Consider the following 18,782-nt stretch of genomic DNA (forward strand, 5'->3'; position numbering starts at 1 on the left):
GAACACCCTATGGAGATGAATACAGCCTGAGACAATATAGCTGAGACATGTGGACTACTTCAGTAATCTCAGTGGGTGCCCTCATGTCTCCAATGAGTACTTGAAAGCCTGTGATACCATCAAGCCTCACAGCAGTGTCAGCAATGTGTTCTCTTGAAGCATGCTCCGAGTGTGCCTGTTCTCAGCTGCCCACCCAGAGGGGCTCACATGTGGGGACATGGAGAGGGTCTGTAATCCACCTGGAAAGACGAGACCCCCCACATCCCAGCTCCCAAGAGACAGCAGCATCTTAGATACCTACCAAAGGGGCATGGCCATGCCTCACCCACATCCTGGTGCACACATGGGAGGAGAGAATGAGGCTGACAGGTGCCTCCCATGCCAATCCCTCCCACCTGCATGTCCCCCCCAACCTCAGTATCCCATCCCTTCCCTAATCTCCACCTCCCCCCCTGAGCTGAGCCACTCTTCCCACACCACCACTCCACTCCACTGCCCCCCACTCCCCCAATGATGGTGGGCGGGTGGCTAGTGAGCAGGGATCCGGCCAGCAGCAGGACTTACCAGTACTGATGGGGGCAGCGGATTAGAAAATATGGGACAATTTGCCTGTTTTTAAGAAAAAATCAGGACACCTGATCACCCTAGTCTTAGAAGTTTTAGGCATGCACCTAAATTGAGAGACAGACTCTTGGGCTAAGAGTGTTCTGAATTTTGGTCCCCAGAAGGCTTGTGGGTGCCATGCCTGCTCTCTGGAGGATCCATAAACCGTAAGAAACACTTTTACAGGGGGCTGGATTCTTGGGAACCCCTTTGTCAAATGGCCCTAAATTTGGTTTACTAACTCTCACCAGCACCCGCATGAGGTATGCCAAATATCAAGACAATGCAATTAACTGTACAGATTTTATAGCACTTAGACTAATCAAGCATTCAATAAAGCTGGTCTAAAATTGCTGCTTCTGCACATGACACTGTTGCTGTTCCCAAACTGGCCACCAGAGTGTACCTTTCAATGGAGATTAGGAGAACCCTCTTCCTCCAGACTGAGCAGGATTACAATCCATGTGCTGGTAATAAACTAACCTTAATGAAAGCACAGGCCTCGCCTTCATTAGTCCAGTCTGGGGCACTACTTTAGCTTTTAAAGTTTGAAAGAAGCCGCGGATTCAGGAAGGTTACATTAGTCTGTCAGAGAGCAGTCAGTCTACAGCAACTGAGTATAATCAGACACCTGGAGCAGCCGGGCTCATCTGTTCTGAACTAATGGCAAATCCAGATGTTCCTCCTAATTTTTTAATCACTGGAAGTTTTGAATAGGCTTTTCTCTTGCTTACTGTACTTAATAACTAAGGTGGGCAGTACAGCTGCACAGATGAATGTGGAAGTTGGCCAATGAGGCTGAGGCAATATGAGATGCTGAGAAGTGTGTGTGTGTGTGTGGGGGGGGGGGGGGGGGGGGTGGAGAGGTGGGAAGGAAGAGACAGAAAGCAACTAATAGAAGGGAGCAAATGTTTATTTAAAAGTAGAAAATCTAGCCCCATACTTGATGGGTTGTGTATAAACCAAGCCTGAAATGCAGGCAGCCTTGCCGAGCTGTAACTCAGTAATGGTGGTAACTCATGGGTCTGTAGTTAAAACACATTGTATCTTGTTGCTGTTTAGTCAAAGTAAATGGATTCCCTCCCCTCCCCATTTTCCTTATCATAAAAAGGGATTGCTAAAAATGTAAGCATTTGGAAACGCTGGCAGAATTACCATGTTTGGTCTGCTATAGAACCCATCAGCAATAGCGAGGAGGCAGAGCACAATTGGGACTGGTAAAATACATAGAACTCCCTGTTCTACCTGAGCAAGCCAAAGCCACCTGGCTTTTTAGCTAGCAAATGCTATTGCCACCTGAGAGTTATTCAGAGACCAACGTGAAGCACATCGGGACTAAAATCCACAAAGGCACTGTCACCAGGACAGGTTATTGCCTGGTAGACCTGACTACCACAGACATGAAGGAGGGGAGGAGACAGAACACAACAGTTCTTCAGACACAGATTCTATAAATGCTGCACATTCTGGGTTTCACAAGTGCAATCAAAGACTTTTTTTCCCCTTCAGGAACTCAAAGTACAAGTCTCTAAAGCGAGACAAGCCCAGCTTATGCCCACTACAGTACCTTCATTTCCAATGAGCTGTCATTCTCTCCCATACTCTGCTCTCAGGCTCCGGTCTAGCCTTCCTCTGCTACTTGTCACTCTCCACACTCCAAGCTTTCTCTAAGCCAGCCTCAGAAAGAAAGCAGCAGCAAACACACCCTTCCACATGTGAGACCTCTCCACCCAGCCCCCTACCATTCCCAACAACTTCTGAGGGGATTGTAGTTTATTAGAGCCAGCTAGACTACCTACAGCTACCTTGTTTAATTTGTCCTAGGGAGTTATACATTGCATGTGTGGCAGGTGTCCTGCTGCCAAGTGAAATTCACAGCCTTGAATTAGGTGCCTAAAAATGGGATTCACGGAAGCCAGCAACAACTCCAACAGGAGAGGCTGAAAGAGCCTCACCCGAGAATATCCAATAGGCTGGGAGTTAAAGGCATGCACCTGGGGGACACAGTTTCAAGTCCCTGCTCCAAATCCAGCAGCATGGGGATTTGAAAACAGGTGTTCCACATCCCAGGTGAGTGTCCCAGCTACTGAGCTATTGGGTATTGTAGTACACGTGCCAGGTAGCCTGCCCCAAAAATTCCTCACCTGGTCACCCTTGTTCTCTTTTGTGCTGGTGAGGCATGCTCGGAGAATACCCACTGGATCAGGCTCTGCAGGCAAGACTGGCAGGGAAACACCTAGTCTGAGAATCTAACCAGGTCTTGGGCATCTTGCTACAGTACCAAGAAGCTTGGTGTCATCAGGATTTAGGCAGTTTTGTGTATGCCCACTGGCGGAAACTGAGGCAACTAAGGGATTTTACTAGCAGACATTTAGGTGCCTAGAGGGTTAGGCAGCAACTGAACAGGGGCTTTAAGAATCTCAGGGGCACAAAGTGGTGGTTTAGCTCCTAAATACCTTTGTGGATTTTATCCTTGATGGTTTTAGCCCAGCTCTCTGGGGACACTAGTTCACATCACAAATTACCCTGGACCGCATGGGCATGGTGGGGGTGTTACCCTCACATCTGTCTGTGTAGAGAAGAATATTAATAGCGGAGTGTGGGGAAGCTTGTACTTCAGCACCTCAAGTTGTTCTCCCTTCATGGATAGGAAATTTCACTCTGCAGTGCTGTTAAGCTGGCAACCTTTACAAAGAATAAAGGCACTTGGAGAAAAGAAAAAAGAGGAGCAGAAGCCCTTTGTTTGCAAGAGCCTGAATGAGTATTTCTCTTCCTGTGGCTTTTGTTAAATTGTAATGAGCTTTTGTTGCTGATTGCGCGTGTCTGATCAAAATCTGCTCTAATACTATCCACCAAACTTCTGTGCCTGTGAGATTTCCAGAACGGGGAGACCACTACAGATGTGACTCCTGTAAAGGGCACTCGAAGGAACGCAAAAAAACATGCTGAGTGGGATTTTTCTGCAGTGAAGATCAGTGTTTACTAGCTTGGTGTTTGGGACGATTGTAGCTGCAGAGTGAACAGCCAATCTCCTTCAGTCTTCTTTGCTGAGCCGGCCCAGAGATGGTGGACTAGATCCTCAGCTGTTGTAATCTGGCATAGCTCCACTGAAGTCAGTAGGGCCATGCCAATTTACACCCTCTGAGGATCTGTCATCTTGATTACAATCATTTTTCCCTTACAGGCCTAACACTGTGAGGTGTTGAGTGCTTACAACCCCATAGCAGGGCTGGTAACTTAAAGTACTTTTTTTTTTTTTTTTTTTTTGCAGTATCTGGCAAAGAATATAACAGGAGGTGAATAAAATACACAAGACTAGGAAAGGTTTTTTTAAAATGATTTTTTTTAAAGAAACTGCATACATCAGAGACAAACAATTTAAATTCCATGCAGTTTCAGTATGTACAAAATCTAGGACATAGAGATCCAGTTTACTTTTTCTTCTAGTTATTTACACAGTTTTCATACAGTCATAATCTGTTAAATTACAATACTGGAAGAGCACATGATTGACAGTCACCACATTCACTCCTATACAAAGACAAACTATGTACATACACTTGTATATCAGCTGGAAAATGCAACTGGTTCTGGAGTATGTGAGACGCATGGAAAAGCAGTTAATGTACCCTTCACATACTTCGTTTTTATAGAAGTGATACTAAATTAGAGCTGGGTGAGCAGTGGGAAAGATCATTTGTAACCATTTCTGTTGGCCAAGTTTTCATCCTTTTCTTCCATGGATATTTGTACAAAGTGGGTTTATTTGCAGGATTGGGGGATGGATGTTCTGCGTGTCATAACCCTATTTGCATGTGAACATGGGTATGTGTGTGTGAATGTAAGTATTTGCTGGTCATTTTTGGAAGTGCTCTCCTCCTGTTTATAAAGTTTCAGCTGTCCAGTCGGCATGCAGAAGCAGTAACATGTTATTCAGGTGACCAATCACACCTGATGAAGAGAGAATAGTCAATGACAAAGTGAAGTGCTTGCATGTAACCCTGAGGTTGAAACCTCTCAAGGGTTCATTGAACAACTACAAATAAATAAATTAGTAAAAATAGAAGCTTATTATTATTATTCACTATTTTTCCTGGTAGCGTGTCCTAGGCACCAGATGCACAACAGGCCCTGCCCCAAAGAGTTTATATATACCCTGAAACCTACTCCGATCTGAAATGGATAATGCACAGTACATTGTTCACTATGAATAGTTCACTCAGCTCTATTTTACACGATTTCTGGCCTGGAGGTGGAGGAATAGACGTCACCATCACTTCTCAGTAGTTTGTGTCACTTTCTCAAACTAAGCAAAACATTCAATTAGAAGTTTTAGGATTATTTTTACCACAACTCCTTGTTTTTTCCCCTTCAATTTTCCACTAATATTTCCATAAGTTCTAGAGCAGATGTTGCATTACACCTTGTAAGTATTAACATTGATTCATTAGATTATTACTAATATATTTTCTTTTTCACCATTGGCATTTTTTCCTCCACATAGTTTTTAGCAATCAATGATGAGTAGAAGAAAATTTTGCTCTCATCAACCTAGTTTTGTTTCTTTAAGCTGGTTAAAGTGAATTGTGTGCTATTATGATTATAAATCCTTCTAATACAAATGAAACTCATTGCTGATAACTGAACGTTCAGTAGAAAAATTATCTGCTTTATTATTAGCTCTACTTGGCCAATTTTTTTTTTTTAAGAGAAGCTCACTTCTTGTTTCAGATGGAATCCCAAGTACAGTAACTCAGTGGACATGGCTTTAGCAGAGTATTTGATGGGAAAAGCATTTGCACTTCTGCAGAAAATAGATTTAAAAAAAAAAATAGTCTGTCCTCATTTTTCTCTTAAACTTCCATGAATGTCAATCGGAGTGATGTAAGTAAACTGAGGGCACAGTTCAGTCACCGACAAGTCACCTTTCAGGAAGATGCCTTGTCAGGGCATAATTCCTGCTAAACACCCAAACATCCTTAGGCTCGGGGGAGAAGAAATGCCAGCTGTGTAGCATGGACTGATGCTGCTATGCTGGGCATTTCACCTGGATTCCCCCGCAATGTGCTGTAGCTGCAGCTCATGAGAAATATGGCAGTTCCACTGTTTCAGATCAGAGCGGAACTGCAATGTCTTCTGCTAGAATGTCAGGCAAATGGAAGAATACCTCAAACGCCTTCCACATCTTGTCTCAGTGCCGAGCAAATCCTGAAAAAAACTTCCTGGGAGTTCAGTGGGATCTGGCTTTATTCCTTATCTCCAGCCACATGGTAGCCTGCAATATTGTGACCATACAGTAGAGACCTCGTTCTGGGTAAACTAGAAAACCACTGAGCAGGGCCAGTTCAGTCCGGCTGCCTGACCTGCAGGTGTACTGGGGGTTGCGACATGGCCCTGACACACAAGGGACAGGTTGTATTGCTACAGTGGCATTTCCTGTGCGTGCTCCTCCACCAGCGGCTTAGTGTTGCCTGAGAAGTCTGCAGTGATAGCAAAAGCTTGATGCCTATCCCCTTATCTCAGCCTCTCATTCCTCCTGTTTAACAAGAAACCCAAATCCACCTGTTCCGTTCCTTAGTGCCTCCCACCAACACACAAGTTCTGAATACTCTGATTTCTGTCGCTACTGCTTCCTCAGCCCTCCCATCTGACTTAACCTCAGACAACCAGGCAGAGATGCCAGGACATGTGGGCAGCTGTGGGAGGTTACATTCTGAATCCCGGGGCTTGCAGCTGTTTGAAGCAGCCATGTTGCCAGGCCATTTCATAATGCCAAGACCTTTGTTTTCTTCTTTCAAGCCATGTGTGAGTGTGAATTTAATAATATGCACACCTGTGGTTTCAGGGAAAAAACCCTGCAGCAATATGTGCTAGGTGGATACCTGCTCTGCTGTTCCTGCACTGTGCTGATAATGTTGAACATCAGGTTCTCACTGCTGGTGAACTCTTGTCTGAGGAACTGCACTGTACTTCCCCACTAACTTTAATCTGCAATGTCCTGCAATCAAGTCAGTTAGAACTCGTCACTGGCAGATCATATTTATACAGAAGGCTGGGCTTCCTCTGTCTAAGCTAAATCATCTTCTCCCAGCGTGTATTGGGATTATTATTTTCTTTTGACAAGTCCAGGTAAGTATATCCTGTGCGTGTGATGAGGATGCAGGAATCATCTTTATTTTTAGGCTATTGTGAAACCACTAACGGTGCTAGGTAATAACTTCAAAGACCTATTACCTCAAATAGAAATGAGGCAAAAGGGCAACAGTCAGTACTTTGGCTCCTGTGGGAATGGCTGAGGTGCTCTTTGCTTTCTTTTTAATGCCCTCCACCCTGTAACAGACATTCAATATTCCCCAAATGCTCACTCATAAGTCACATGGGTGACCTCAGATGAGATTGAAATGCTTCCACTCTTCTCAGATACAGCCCAATCCTGGTAGGTGCTGACCAGCCTCAGTTCCTTAATGAAATCAATAGGCATTATTCTGATGTCATTTACGTGGGCTTTATACTAATGTAACTTCACTGAGTTAGATGGGGTTGCTGCTGATTTACACCAGGGCAAGTGGGATGAGAAACAGGTCCAAGAGGAGCTGAGCGTGTGCTGCACATAACTGGACACATAATATACACCTGTTAAAGCAACCTCAATCTGATGCTAATCTGAAATCAGTGGAGGGGGTGGGTATTGTATTACCAGGGCACTCCAGGGAAGAATAGGAGGAAGGATGAGTGGTTATGTGTGCACGTGAACTCTTGCAAAGGATACCGTGGTCATAGAAAACCTAGGCCTCCCTGCACAAACTTTCAAAAGCAAAACAACATTTGATATTATTCCACAGTCACGATCCAGAGCATTGCAACTTACAGTAATGTTAGTTCAGCGTTTTGGCCCATTTGTACAGAGTGCAGCAGTATATTTTCTCATAAGGGATGGAATCTCAGACATTTGTTTCCAGCTTGATAGGTTTATATTGTGTCAGGGCTGGATGCTGCAAGGCGCTGAACCCTCTGGTCCTGATCCAGCAAAGCACTTCAGCACATGCTTGACCCGCTGAATTGCTTTGCTGGGTCAGGGCTAGGGTGAGTACTGAGCTGTAAGTGGCCATTTTAACAGATAAAAGCATGCCAGTATAAAAAAGCCTCTGGGTTTTTGCCTATTTGCCTAAATACTGCAGACAATTCTGAGCCATCCATAACAATACAATAGTATATTTTTGTTACACGAGGCCCACGTTTTGCTACACCAGAACCAAGAAAAGATTATTCTCAATATGATTGAAGTGCAGGCCTGTACATGCCCAATCTGCCCTTTAAAAATCTCAGACATACATAATAATACATATCCCATGGATACCTTCTTGGAATCCAGACCTTGGACCTGAGTCACTGCTGCCTTACACCTGTGTGAACTGGAGGGAAAACCCAGCTATTCTGATTTGATTGTGCTCTACGCGCCTTTACGATCACTAGGCACAGGTACCAATGACTACACAAGGTCAAAGCAGTGCCTTTTGCTTGTTATTTACCAATATTATTGTTACTTAATGTTTGTGGAGTCATAATTAGGTTTGGAAAACAAAAAGTTGATTGAGCCAAACCACCCTTCAGTAAGGAATGCTGTTCTTGTTCTTGTGAACCAAAATGGGGAAGATCAACCAGTCACAAACTCCTCCATGGAAAGTGAATTTATTTGTACTCGGAAAGTGGGCAGGTCCTGAGAGCAGTTCTCCTCCCTCATTGTCCTTCTAAGGTGCTCCTAAACTGAATGAAGTGTTTGGACTAAAAGTGCTTTAACGTGGCTGCAGGCCTCTTGGAGGCTTCACCCAGCACAGTCATTCCCAGAACACCACCAAGTGCCTCAGCTTTCTTTGGAGTCAGGCGACAGATGCTTGCAAGGATGCAGGATGACTGAAGACAGAATGGACGCATTACCAGTTGGGCTTGGACAAATATGGTGAATCCACATGTCAGGAAGTCATAAACATAGATGCCAGCTCTTGGTATGATTCCCACCAGGGGTATTTTCTATTATCGAAGCTTGTGCCAGCAGGTCTGATGATGTAGCAGTACCCATCACATGTAAGTACAATTTCCATTTTTGCTTCTCCCCCCCTTTATTTTCATTTATCTCTTTAATTTAATTATTTTAAAAAGGCAGTTCAGAAGATTTACATTGTACGCACAGGAAGTGAATAATACCAGCACTTACGGTTCTTTTTAGTTAGGTTTTAAAGATGGCATAGTAGTCAAGTAGAATTGAACTGCTATGGTCTATGAAACCTAAAAGAGACAGGATGAATGAAAAAGTCAATACTTTGCAACAAGCTTGTTCTCAGATACGTGTTATATGTCACCAAAGAGGTGGCATTATTTAAATGGTTTAGGGCAACGGCATTGGACACCAGGATTTCCGGGCTCTGTTTTCAGCTTAGCTACTGACTCACTACGTGACCTTGGAAAAGTCATTTAAACTTCCCTGTTCCTCAATTTATCTCTCTGAAAAAATGGGTTTAGCAACATTAAGACTTACCAATCTCACCAAGTTGTTGTAAGGCTTTCAGGGCCTGATCCAAAGCCCACTGAAGTCAATGAGTGTTTCTGGATCAGAACTTTAGGGCCTGTTTACACACCAATTATTCCAGAATAGCTATTCCAGAATAACTCCTCATTGTGGACACTCTTATTCCAGAATAAGAGTGTTGACACGACGGCCTACCTTACTCCAGAATAATTTTCATTTGCAGGCAAGCCTCAGATCTTCAAATAATAGACTTGACATAAATTCAAAGTATTATTAAGGCTATATTTTAGTCACGGGTATTTTTAGTAAAAGTCACGGACAGGTTACGGGTAGTAAACAAAAATTCACAGCCCATGACCTGTCCATGACTTGTACTATATGCCCCTGACTAAATCCTGGGGGCGGGAGGGGGCTGCGGCTGCTGGGGTCGGGTGGCCCAGGACCCCTGCTGGTGCTCGGGGCAGTTAGCGGGGCTGGCAGGCTTCCTGGCTGGCTTCGTGCCTCCCCGGAAGAGGCGACATCCTCCTCCCTCAACTCCTAGGCAGAGGCGTGGCCAGGCACTCTGCACACTGCCTCTGCCCCGAGTGCCAGCTCCGCAACTCCCATTGGCTGGGAACTGTGGCCAATGGGAGCTGCAGGCAGTGTCTGCAGGCAGTGGCAGCATGCAGAGCTGCCTGGCCACACCTCTGCCTAGGAGCTGAGGGATGTCGCCACTTCCGGGGAGCCCTCCCACAAGGTAAGTACCGCCCAGAGCCTTCACTCCCTCCTATGCCCCAACCCCCAGCCCTGATCCCTCTCGAACTCCCAAACTCCTGCTGCTGCTGGGGGCGCGGTGGCCCAAGACTGCCCCAGCAGTGGCTGGTGCGGCTGGCACAGGGGCTGCAGAAGTCCCAGAAAGTCGCGAAATCCATGAGTTCCATGACAAACTCACAGCCTTAATTATTATTCATTAACGTTTAAGTTTAAAGAGACATTTGAAGTTAAATGTGCAGCTTCTCTGCAGGGACTGTTTTGCAATGTATCCAGAGGCTTGTGTTTCCAGTCATGTATGTTTGTTTTTTTTAAAGTGTTGGTCTTTAACTCTACCATCAGCTAAAGTATCCATCCCTCTAGAACAGAGGTTCCCAAACTTTAACAACTTGTGAACCCCTTTCAATAAAATGTCAAGTCTCGCAAACCCCCTCCTAAAAATGAATATTTCCAGGGATTTTCTCCTTTACCTGAGTATAAATTATGAAAGCCGTGATCTTGGAAATATAAAATGTGTTTTTATGACATGCTTATTACACACTATTAATTATTTATCATTACAGTATTTGTATTACATTATGAAAATGGCAACACTCTTCCAAGATCTCACTTCTGTAGCTTGTATCACTTTAAATAAGCCTGTTATAAGACAAGGCTCCTATGTTTCATCAAGGAGTATCAGATGTGAAACAGCATGAAGGTATTTAAGAAGCCAACTCAAAGAGTTCCTCCTACACAAGCATTCAGGTCTTGAGCAGTCCAGGCAAACAATGCACGTTACAACAAAGCTTAAACTTGTTCTTCATAATAATTTTAAAAACAATACTAGCTGCCTATTTAATTTTAAAAACAGCAAAAAATATCCACCTCCCTTTCCATTTCCTATAAGGAATCTTGACGTTTAAATCTCCTCAGTGTGATAGAAATGCTTGCTTTGATCTTCTTAGCTCTTGGACATTCAGGGGCTTTGGGCAGCTGGCCCTGTGCTGCCTGGGGTCCCTAGGGACAGCTCTGTCCGCCATTAGGGAGTTTTTTCCTGAGAACCCCCTGTAACATTTCACGAACCCCAGTTTGGGAACTACTGCTCTAGAAGAGCAACACTCATATCCTTTACCCAGCATGTGTGTCATTATCCTAATGACAAATATAGATCATTACCCTGCTAATGATTTTATAATGGTGACTTATCTGAGTTTAAGAGAATTACTCTCTTTCATGTAAGTGTGTTTCATTTATGTGGATATTTTTTGGTTAGACAAACAGCTCCAACAACCCTGTTGAACTTTAGATGAACCTTTCTCCAGCTTCAAGTATGCTGGGCTTAGCTTTCAGTGAGCCCAGGGCCAGACTTGAATGAATCAGAACCAGCTTATGGATTCAAATGGAAATCAGACAACATTCAAGAGATTTCAGATGAATGGTCTCCTCAAGATTTGGAAATAAAGCAAAATTCTGGATGCAAACCCACATGAACCAAACTGAAAGAAGGCTCATGCAGACACCCCTGCAAACTAAAATTGCTACGTTTCACAGGTATGTCTGCACTGCAGTACGCTACCGCTGTGCCATTGTAGTTCTGTAGTGTAAACACTTACTACAGCAATGGAAGGGGTTTTTCCACGCTGTAGTAAATCCACCCCCTCAAGAACCAGTAGCTGGATAGTAGAATCCTTCTTCTGATCTAGCTGTGTCTACACTGGGGGTTAGAAATTTTTCACAAGTCTGAGCGATGTACCTAGATGAACCTAAGTTTTAGGTGTAGATCAAGCCACATGCTTCTAGACTTGATACCTGATCTTGTGAGTTGTTGAGCACTCTGTGGAAGCTGAGAGTGCTTAGCACCAGTTAGAACCGTAACCAGTTACAGGTATCTCACATCTGGAGGCTGAATTTAGCAGGACAAACTCAACTCTAGTGTAAATCCATTGAGAGGTCAAAAGAGTAGGTCAGAGATGATTATGGACTGTTGTGTGCAAGTACTAAACTGGAACTGGCCTAAGATTGCATGCTTCAAAGGCAGCTGCTTGTCTCTTGCAAATGACTGCCCTGCACCTTTAAGTGGGGGGTGTTTGGCTGGCCGGCCGAGCGATGGGAACAGTGCTTTATGGCTGGTGGGGGGAGGGGAGAGATGAAAACAGCTGCAAAAAGGGGTCAGCGTGGTTGCTGACTCATCCCCTGGGAACCGCAGGGTTTCCAAGCAGCAGCTCAGCGCCTGAAGCCTTCCTTTTTACACGGACCAAGGCTGAAGCGGGACCCACCCTCCCTCCCTTTTAGGTGGTAAAATACCAGGTTTGGTCAACACCTGCTGTGGGCATTATGCTAGCCACCCCTTTTTTAGGGGGACTGGGAAGGAATATTTCCCTTACCACCATATTGGCTTGGGTGCAGTTGTTTTTTTTCCCACCTTCCCCACAGTGGGTTTCAGGAAGGGGTCTATTCATGCATGGCAGGCTATATGTCACAACTCATTATTTAAGTGTAGGGCGGATGTCCAGTGCAGGTACTCCATAGGAAAGGTATACAGTGACTGGATAAATGGCTTGGAAAAGGACTTAAAAAGAGGTGTTCATTAAAGGAACGAATAGGGAGTGGTTGGGGACTCCTATGATTGGTACGGCAGGGAGCCAACCTCCCATTATAGCCCACCTTAACCCTCCTACGAGGGGGTGGAGGGTGGATGGTAAGGTCCCGGAAATGGATTTGCTGGAGGGACCTGGAGGGAAAAAGAGGGGGAGCTGGTAAAAGCCCCCCGGGTAATTACAGAATAAACATGGGGTTACCTGGACTGTACACTGTTATCTACCAGGTAGTCTCAGACATCTAATAATAAAGTTGTGGCCTGATTAAACCCATGTCAAATGTCTCCTCCCCTTCTTTCGGCATAGCCAGACAACACACACGTACATTCTTATTTGTTACTATTTGACTCCTTTTTCCACATCTTTAAATATGGCGGTTAACGTGGTGCTAGCTGGTGGATCATTTCTGCAAATGAATGTGTGCATAAACTATGCAACAATTTTAACACAATTATAATGTATGTAAATGTAAATAAAGATCCACATGATGCAAAATTAATTCAGCCTTATGCTTTTCCAGGGCATTCCTAAGTACTAACTGAAAGAGATTTGCATGAGATCTCTCTTTCTTGAAATGAATTCCTACAATTGTTATTTGAAAAAAAAAATCTATGAAAAATAAATGTAAGTGAATCTAGTGTAGGACTTTACTAACCACAGAGAGCCTGATTTTCAGAGGTGCTGAACACCTGCAGCTCTCATTGACTTCAGCTGGACTTCCAGGGACTTAACACCTCTGAAAATTACAGAATAGAAGCAGCATGGACAATGGTAAGGCAATCTTCCCAATCCACCAATGTGCCTCAACCCTGAATTGTTATGGATGAGCGTGTTCGTTCAGGCTCCTGGCTCATTCAGTTCAGGGCTTTTCTGCCCACACTGCCTACAAGGATATGAATGGGTGCCAGTTTTAACGCTGAGTTTGATATTTCCTCCTAAATTGCCTATGGAAAGAACTGAAACACAGTAATAGAATAACCTGAGCATTCTATATGATTTGTGTTCCCACTGCAGTGCATTAGCATCCTACAATATATGAGCTCTGCAACAGGAAATGCTGTTATAACCTTTCTGCGTTCCTTTTCCTTCCAGCCACAAATACCATTTATTTTAGATACCAGAACAAGTGAAATGCAAAATGACCAGCTTGCTAAACAAGCAAAAGAAAAAAAGAGATTAAATATTGTTACGGAAATGACACAACTGCATACAAGCCTGTAATCTTGACGGGCGTATGTCTTGAGTGGTGAGTTGATTGTGAATGCTGTTTGTGTGTGGCTATGTATTTGGTGTGTGCATGTTTGGGAAAGAGGATGCCTATACATTTTGGAAATCAGCACTATTAATTGTTAATCTTAAAACAAACAACAAACAAACCAACCAACAGAAAAGTCTCATCCAACCTTGTTAGATGCTTGCTTAATTCATGAACCTCCATTTCAGTGCTTTTAAATTCATTGAGCTCTTTTCGAATGGCTGCCTGCAAATGACAAAGAAACCAGTAAATATGCAAATAAGAGAGAACAAAATAAGCTCACTTTTTATTCAAAATGGTATATTTGCTTAACAAGCATGAAAGAGGCCATAAACAATGTTCTCATAGGTGGAGTAGAAAGCATATACAAGGCTCTTTAAAATATTTCTTAAAAAAAAAAAAAAAGAGAGAGAGAGAAACCCGATCTAAAAATCACATGAAGACAAGAGCAGAAGAATGTTTCAGTGAGCTGTATCTATTCGAAGGGTAGGTTATTTGTAAACAATGCTGACATAGATCCTAGTGCTGGTCCCTCAAATAAATACCCCCAAATGGGTGCACATATATGTTGCAAAAGCAAAATGAACAAAAAGCCATATGGAACAGATGAATGGCTGCCAAACTTGGACTATGCCTGACCATAAGGGAGAGAGTACCAGAGCGGCGTGCCTTTCACACAGAATGCCCTGCTGCTTATCTCTATTAAGTCAACCTCTAGGAGAGGCAGCAAGACCATTCCAGTCAAACAGAACTGCTGCAGCAGGGCACATAAGTAAGTAGTAAGAAATGCCAGCACTTTGAATTGCAGCACCCACAGCAGACTGGAAGCCAGTGCAGGGCAAAATGCATGAGTGCCAAATGCTCATATTGGCCTGTTGCTTAATAGGCAGATGGCCGCATTCTGCACTAGCAGAAAATTCAGAGTGATCTGCAAGGGTGGGCCTACGTAGAGCACATAGCAGTTTCCAGTGTAGATGTGCCAAAGGCATGGGCAACTGTGGCACAAGGAAACATATTCAAAAGTTCCTAAGTCCCACTGACTTTCAATGAGGCTTGATGATCTTGGAGCCCAACATCTTACAGTTTGGATTGCTTCATTATTTATTTAAAACAATATTCTTTCTGCAAAAAGAACTCCCAGCAGGCAGGGCCGGCTCCAGGGTTTTGGCCGCCCCAAGCAGCCAAACAAACAAAAAAAGCCGCGATTGCGATCTGCGGCGGCAATTCGGCAGGAGGTCCTTCGCTCCGAGCAGGAGCGAGGGACCATCTGCCAAATTGCCGCCGAACAGCTGGACGTGCTGCCCCTCTCGAAGTGGCCACTCTAAGCACCTGCTTGGTAAGCTGGTGCCTGGAGCCGGCCCTGCCAGCAGGAGATGGCACTAGGCAATGGAAATAGCACCAAATTCTAAAATAGCTAGAATAACTGGATAGTATGTCACCCAAATCACTAAAGTCTCAATCCTGCAACTTCTGGGGGTCAGGACTGGGCCCAGATTGAAGAATGTCTAGCCTCCAAGCAGTCTCACTGTTGATGGTCTAGCCCAAGATCGAAAAACCTTTGACTACTCCCCCCCGCTGGTCTTATCAGTTTATTTATCTTTACTGCTTAATTATGAATCCTTTTACTGATGTGAGTAGTCCCACCGGTAAGTGCTACTCATGGGAGGAGGGGCTATGTCTAAGGAAATCTGCACTGGTATAACCTCCTAATATAGATAAATTACATCAGTGCAAAATGGGATATGTGCCAGTGTGATTTATCCAAGAGAAAACTGCCTTCATCTAGACCAGAGCAGATGCTAGGCGTAAGCAGACTAAGGCTATGTCTACACTGGCACTTTCGTCGTTAAAACTTTTGTTGCTCAGGGGTGTGAAAAAAAACGCCCCCCTAAATGACAAAAGTTTTAAGGATGAACAGTGCCGGTGTGGACAGCGCTTCGTCGGCAGGAGCCGTGCTTCCGACAACGAAGCTACCGCCCCTCATTGGAGGTGGTTTTATTTTGTCGCTGGGAGAGCTCTCTCCCGGCGACAAAGAGCGGCTACACAGCACACATCACACCGGTGCGGCCGCAGAGGTACAGTTGTGCCATTGTAAGGTGTGCAGTGTAGACATAGCCTAACAATTGCTTAGGGCTCCGAGCAGCTTAAGGGGGCCCCAAAATATTCCTGCTGAGGGCCCCCAATGGGCCAGCACTGCCTCTGACAAGGACTCTTTGCATGAGCTGCAGAACTGGGCCCTTTGTGCTCTTTACATATAGCACTGTTGTTTTACTTACTTTGGAAATGACTGTCAGGCTGTGCCTTATCTATCACTGAAAAGACTGACTGTTTATGCAGCAGCTCAAGGGTTTGCCCTCAGCAGACCGATTTGCTGCCTAAGTGACTGTGAAGGGCCACACAGGCAGCTCCCACAAGGTCTGAAATCTATTACCCCATCCATTCCTGATCTATTGGTGAGATCTTAACATGCCCTTTTTATTCCTCAAACCATTACAGTTGGTAAAGATGAAGTCAGACTGAACACAATTCCGCACATCCAGAACATGGAGAACAAGATTAATTTGACAAACAGAAAATCCATTAGAAAAAAATATTTTTGCAATAAATCTTTGCCCTGGCCCGTGAAGACAGAAAGTTATTGAATAGTAGCTGTGGAGGGGAATAATCTTCAATAGGGGAGTTTTGGTTTTGTCAGAGATGGTTTCAATTTGTTTTTCTATTTTTTGTTTAAATGGTGTAAATGATGATGTGGGAAAGCAGGCACTGCAGATGCCGGCAGTTGGGGTATTTTCCATAGGACCTGACCTCAAGTGGGAAAAACAGATTTGTGCACTTTTTTTGCTCCCTTATATATGCAGAAGGAATATCAAGCCTTGTTTCCTCGGTTTTGCTAGAGGTCTTGATCAGCGACCGCCAGAACTCAGTGATACAGACTGGCCTTCAATATACACCATAAATAAGGGTCCAAGCTCCATTTCCCTCCCATATTTACTTTCTTTTTAATACTGGTACTTAGCACTTTTATACTACTTTTCAGTCAGAGAGCTACAAACACTTAATAATGCCTGTCCAGCTTTGTAATTTCCATTTTATAGATGAGGAAAAATAAAGTACAGATTGGTTGAGTTACTTGACTAAGGGCTTGTCCACAAAGGAAAATTATATTAGTATAAGCCAAGATGTGAATTGAAACTGATATAGTTATCTCAACATAATGCCCAGGATGGACAGTCTTATTCTGGAATAAGTAAAGGCTTTTTTTGGTTTGGTTTTCATTGCTTTGGAAGGGATTAAAGCTAAACTGAAGAAAGCCACTCTTATACTAGAATAAGAATGTCCCCATGGGTAGTTATACTGATATAACTATATTGGTTTAGCTATACTGGTATAACTGCTAACACCTGCCTGTGTAGACAAGCCTTAATTGCACAGTTAGTCAGCTGTAGGGTCAGGAATAGAAATCAGGGCTCCCAGTTTTATTTCCTGTCTACTGGACTACACAGCCTGGTGGTAACATGCTGGGCTGACACAGTTCCACATTAAAAAAAAATTTAGATCCTGATTTCCATTTAAACTATGGACCCTTTAAATCACAGTGGCAATGTAAAGGGGCCAAAGAGTGGGTGTAACATTTCTCAGGCCTATAGTCTTGTCTGTCTTGAGAAAGGTAATAAGTTTAAATTTCTCTGTCTCACTTTGTGGCGCTATCACCTTGTCTCTGCTTGAGACAGACATTGTACTCTACATAGTAGGACAAAGAAACAAGTGGAAACAGCCTGAAGTGTGAATACAGTCCACCTTCTTTCTGCAACCTCAGTGTTAAATTTATATAATGCCAGGGCAGTAAGCCCTTTGCTGCTGATTCCCACCACAGACTCAATGTGGTGGTAGAATATAGGAATAACTGATGTGCCAGACTCCACTAACACTCAAAAAAAGGTGCACTTGATACAGAGAATTGATATATTTCTCAATATATATGGCACATAAGACAATGATTAGGTGGTTAAAAAACTTTTGGGGAGCAGGAAAGAACATAACATAAGAACAGCCATATTGGGTCAGACCAGTAGTTCATCTAGCCCAGTATCCTGTCTTATGGCAGTGGCCAATGCCAGATGCTTCAAAGGGAATGAACAGAACAGGGCAATCATCAAGTGATCCAAAATCATGTTCTATCCCTCCTGTCTTAAGATAAAAATACTGAGTAAAATTTTCAAAAGCAACTGAGACCCAGTGGCTTTCTATTGGACAGGTGCTTTTGACAATTTTATCAATTGACATTTTGCACCCAAGGATTGATTAATGATGTGACTACAGTTTTAGTGAGTGCCACTGCGGTACTGGTTCATTAATTCCGTCTCCAGGTATCATGTGCAACCTTGCTTGTACGAGCTCCCCACCCATAAACTGGTAGAATTATTCAGCGCAACCGACCAACACACACGCACAAATTCCTCAGAGATCCTGATTCCCCTCTAATGCTGATTTTACGCCAGTATAACTCCATTGATTTCACTGGGATTAGTCCTGGTTTACCGGGATTGGCAAATGAGGCTTCATGTTTACAACAAGAAAACAAAATACATTAACATCAGCAGAAAAGGAATAGAAAACTCATCAGCTTGGGGTTCAACGCAGCCCTGCAACTCTGGATGGTCAGTACCCTCCCAAAGGCATTTCACCCTCTACCTTCCAGCCAGCCGCTCTTAGGCCTTGTCTACATTCAAAAGCTGTACTATTTTAACTCTACAGGTACAGATAAAGCAGTACAATCCTTCTAGTGTTGATGCAGTTATATGCCAGTATAAAAGAGGTTACACCAGCATAGTTTATTCCTGTATAGGAAGGGGAATAAGTTATGCTGATATAAAGCACCTTTATATAGGTATATCTATATCCATGCTAGGGAATGTTCTGGCATAACTATATTAATTACGATCGCATTCCTAACCAGCACAGTTAGGCAGGTACAAAATCTGTGGGCAGACCAGGCATTATAGCCTGTCCCCTGGCCACCTTTGGAAGGAGACTGAGTTGAGGTTAGGCCCCTGTTCGCAGTGTCGTGTCA

The 18,782-nt window shown here is 43.8% G+C and overlaps 1 protein-coding gene across 9 annotated transcripts in view; it reads right to left on the reverse strand.

Annotated features, from left to right (window-relative positions):
- Window positions 1-3,926: 3,926 nt before the first annotated feature.
- PHACTR1 (phosphatase and actin regulator 1) overlaps window positions 3,927-18,782 on the reverse strand; it is a 418,901-nt gene continuing 404,045 nt past the window's right edge. For all 9 annotated transcript variants that reach the window (XM_054018764.1, XM_054018762.1, XM_054018763.1 and 6 more), the window contains 3 exons: window positions 13,860-13,936; window positions 8,816-8,886; window positions 3,927-4,554 (listed from right to left, as the gene is read on the reverse strand). In XM_054018764.1, the coding sequence (XP_053874739.1) occupies window positions 8,871-8,886; window positions 13,860-13,936 (93 nt within the window). In that variant the 3' untranslated portion in view covers window positions 3,927-4,554; window positions 8,816-8,870. The remainder of the gene's footprint in view (window positions 4,555-8,815; window positions 8,887-13,859; window positions 13,937-18,782) is intronic.

This window comes from Malaclemys terrapin, chromosome 2 (genome assembly GCF_027887155.1).
Source record: "Malaclemys terrapin pileata isolate rMalTer1 chromosome 2, rMalTer1.hap1, whole genome shotgun sequence".
Classification (NCBI taxonomy): Eukaryota; Metazoa; Chordata; order Testudines; family Emydidae; genus Malaclemys; species Malaclemys terrapin.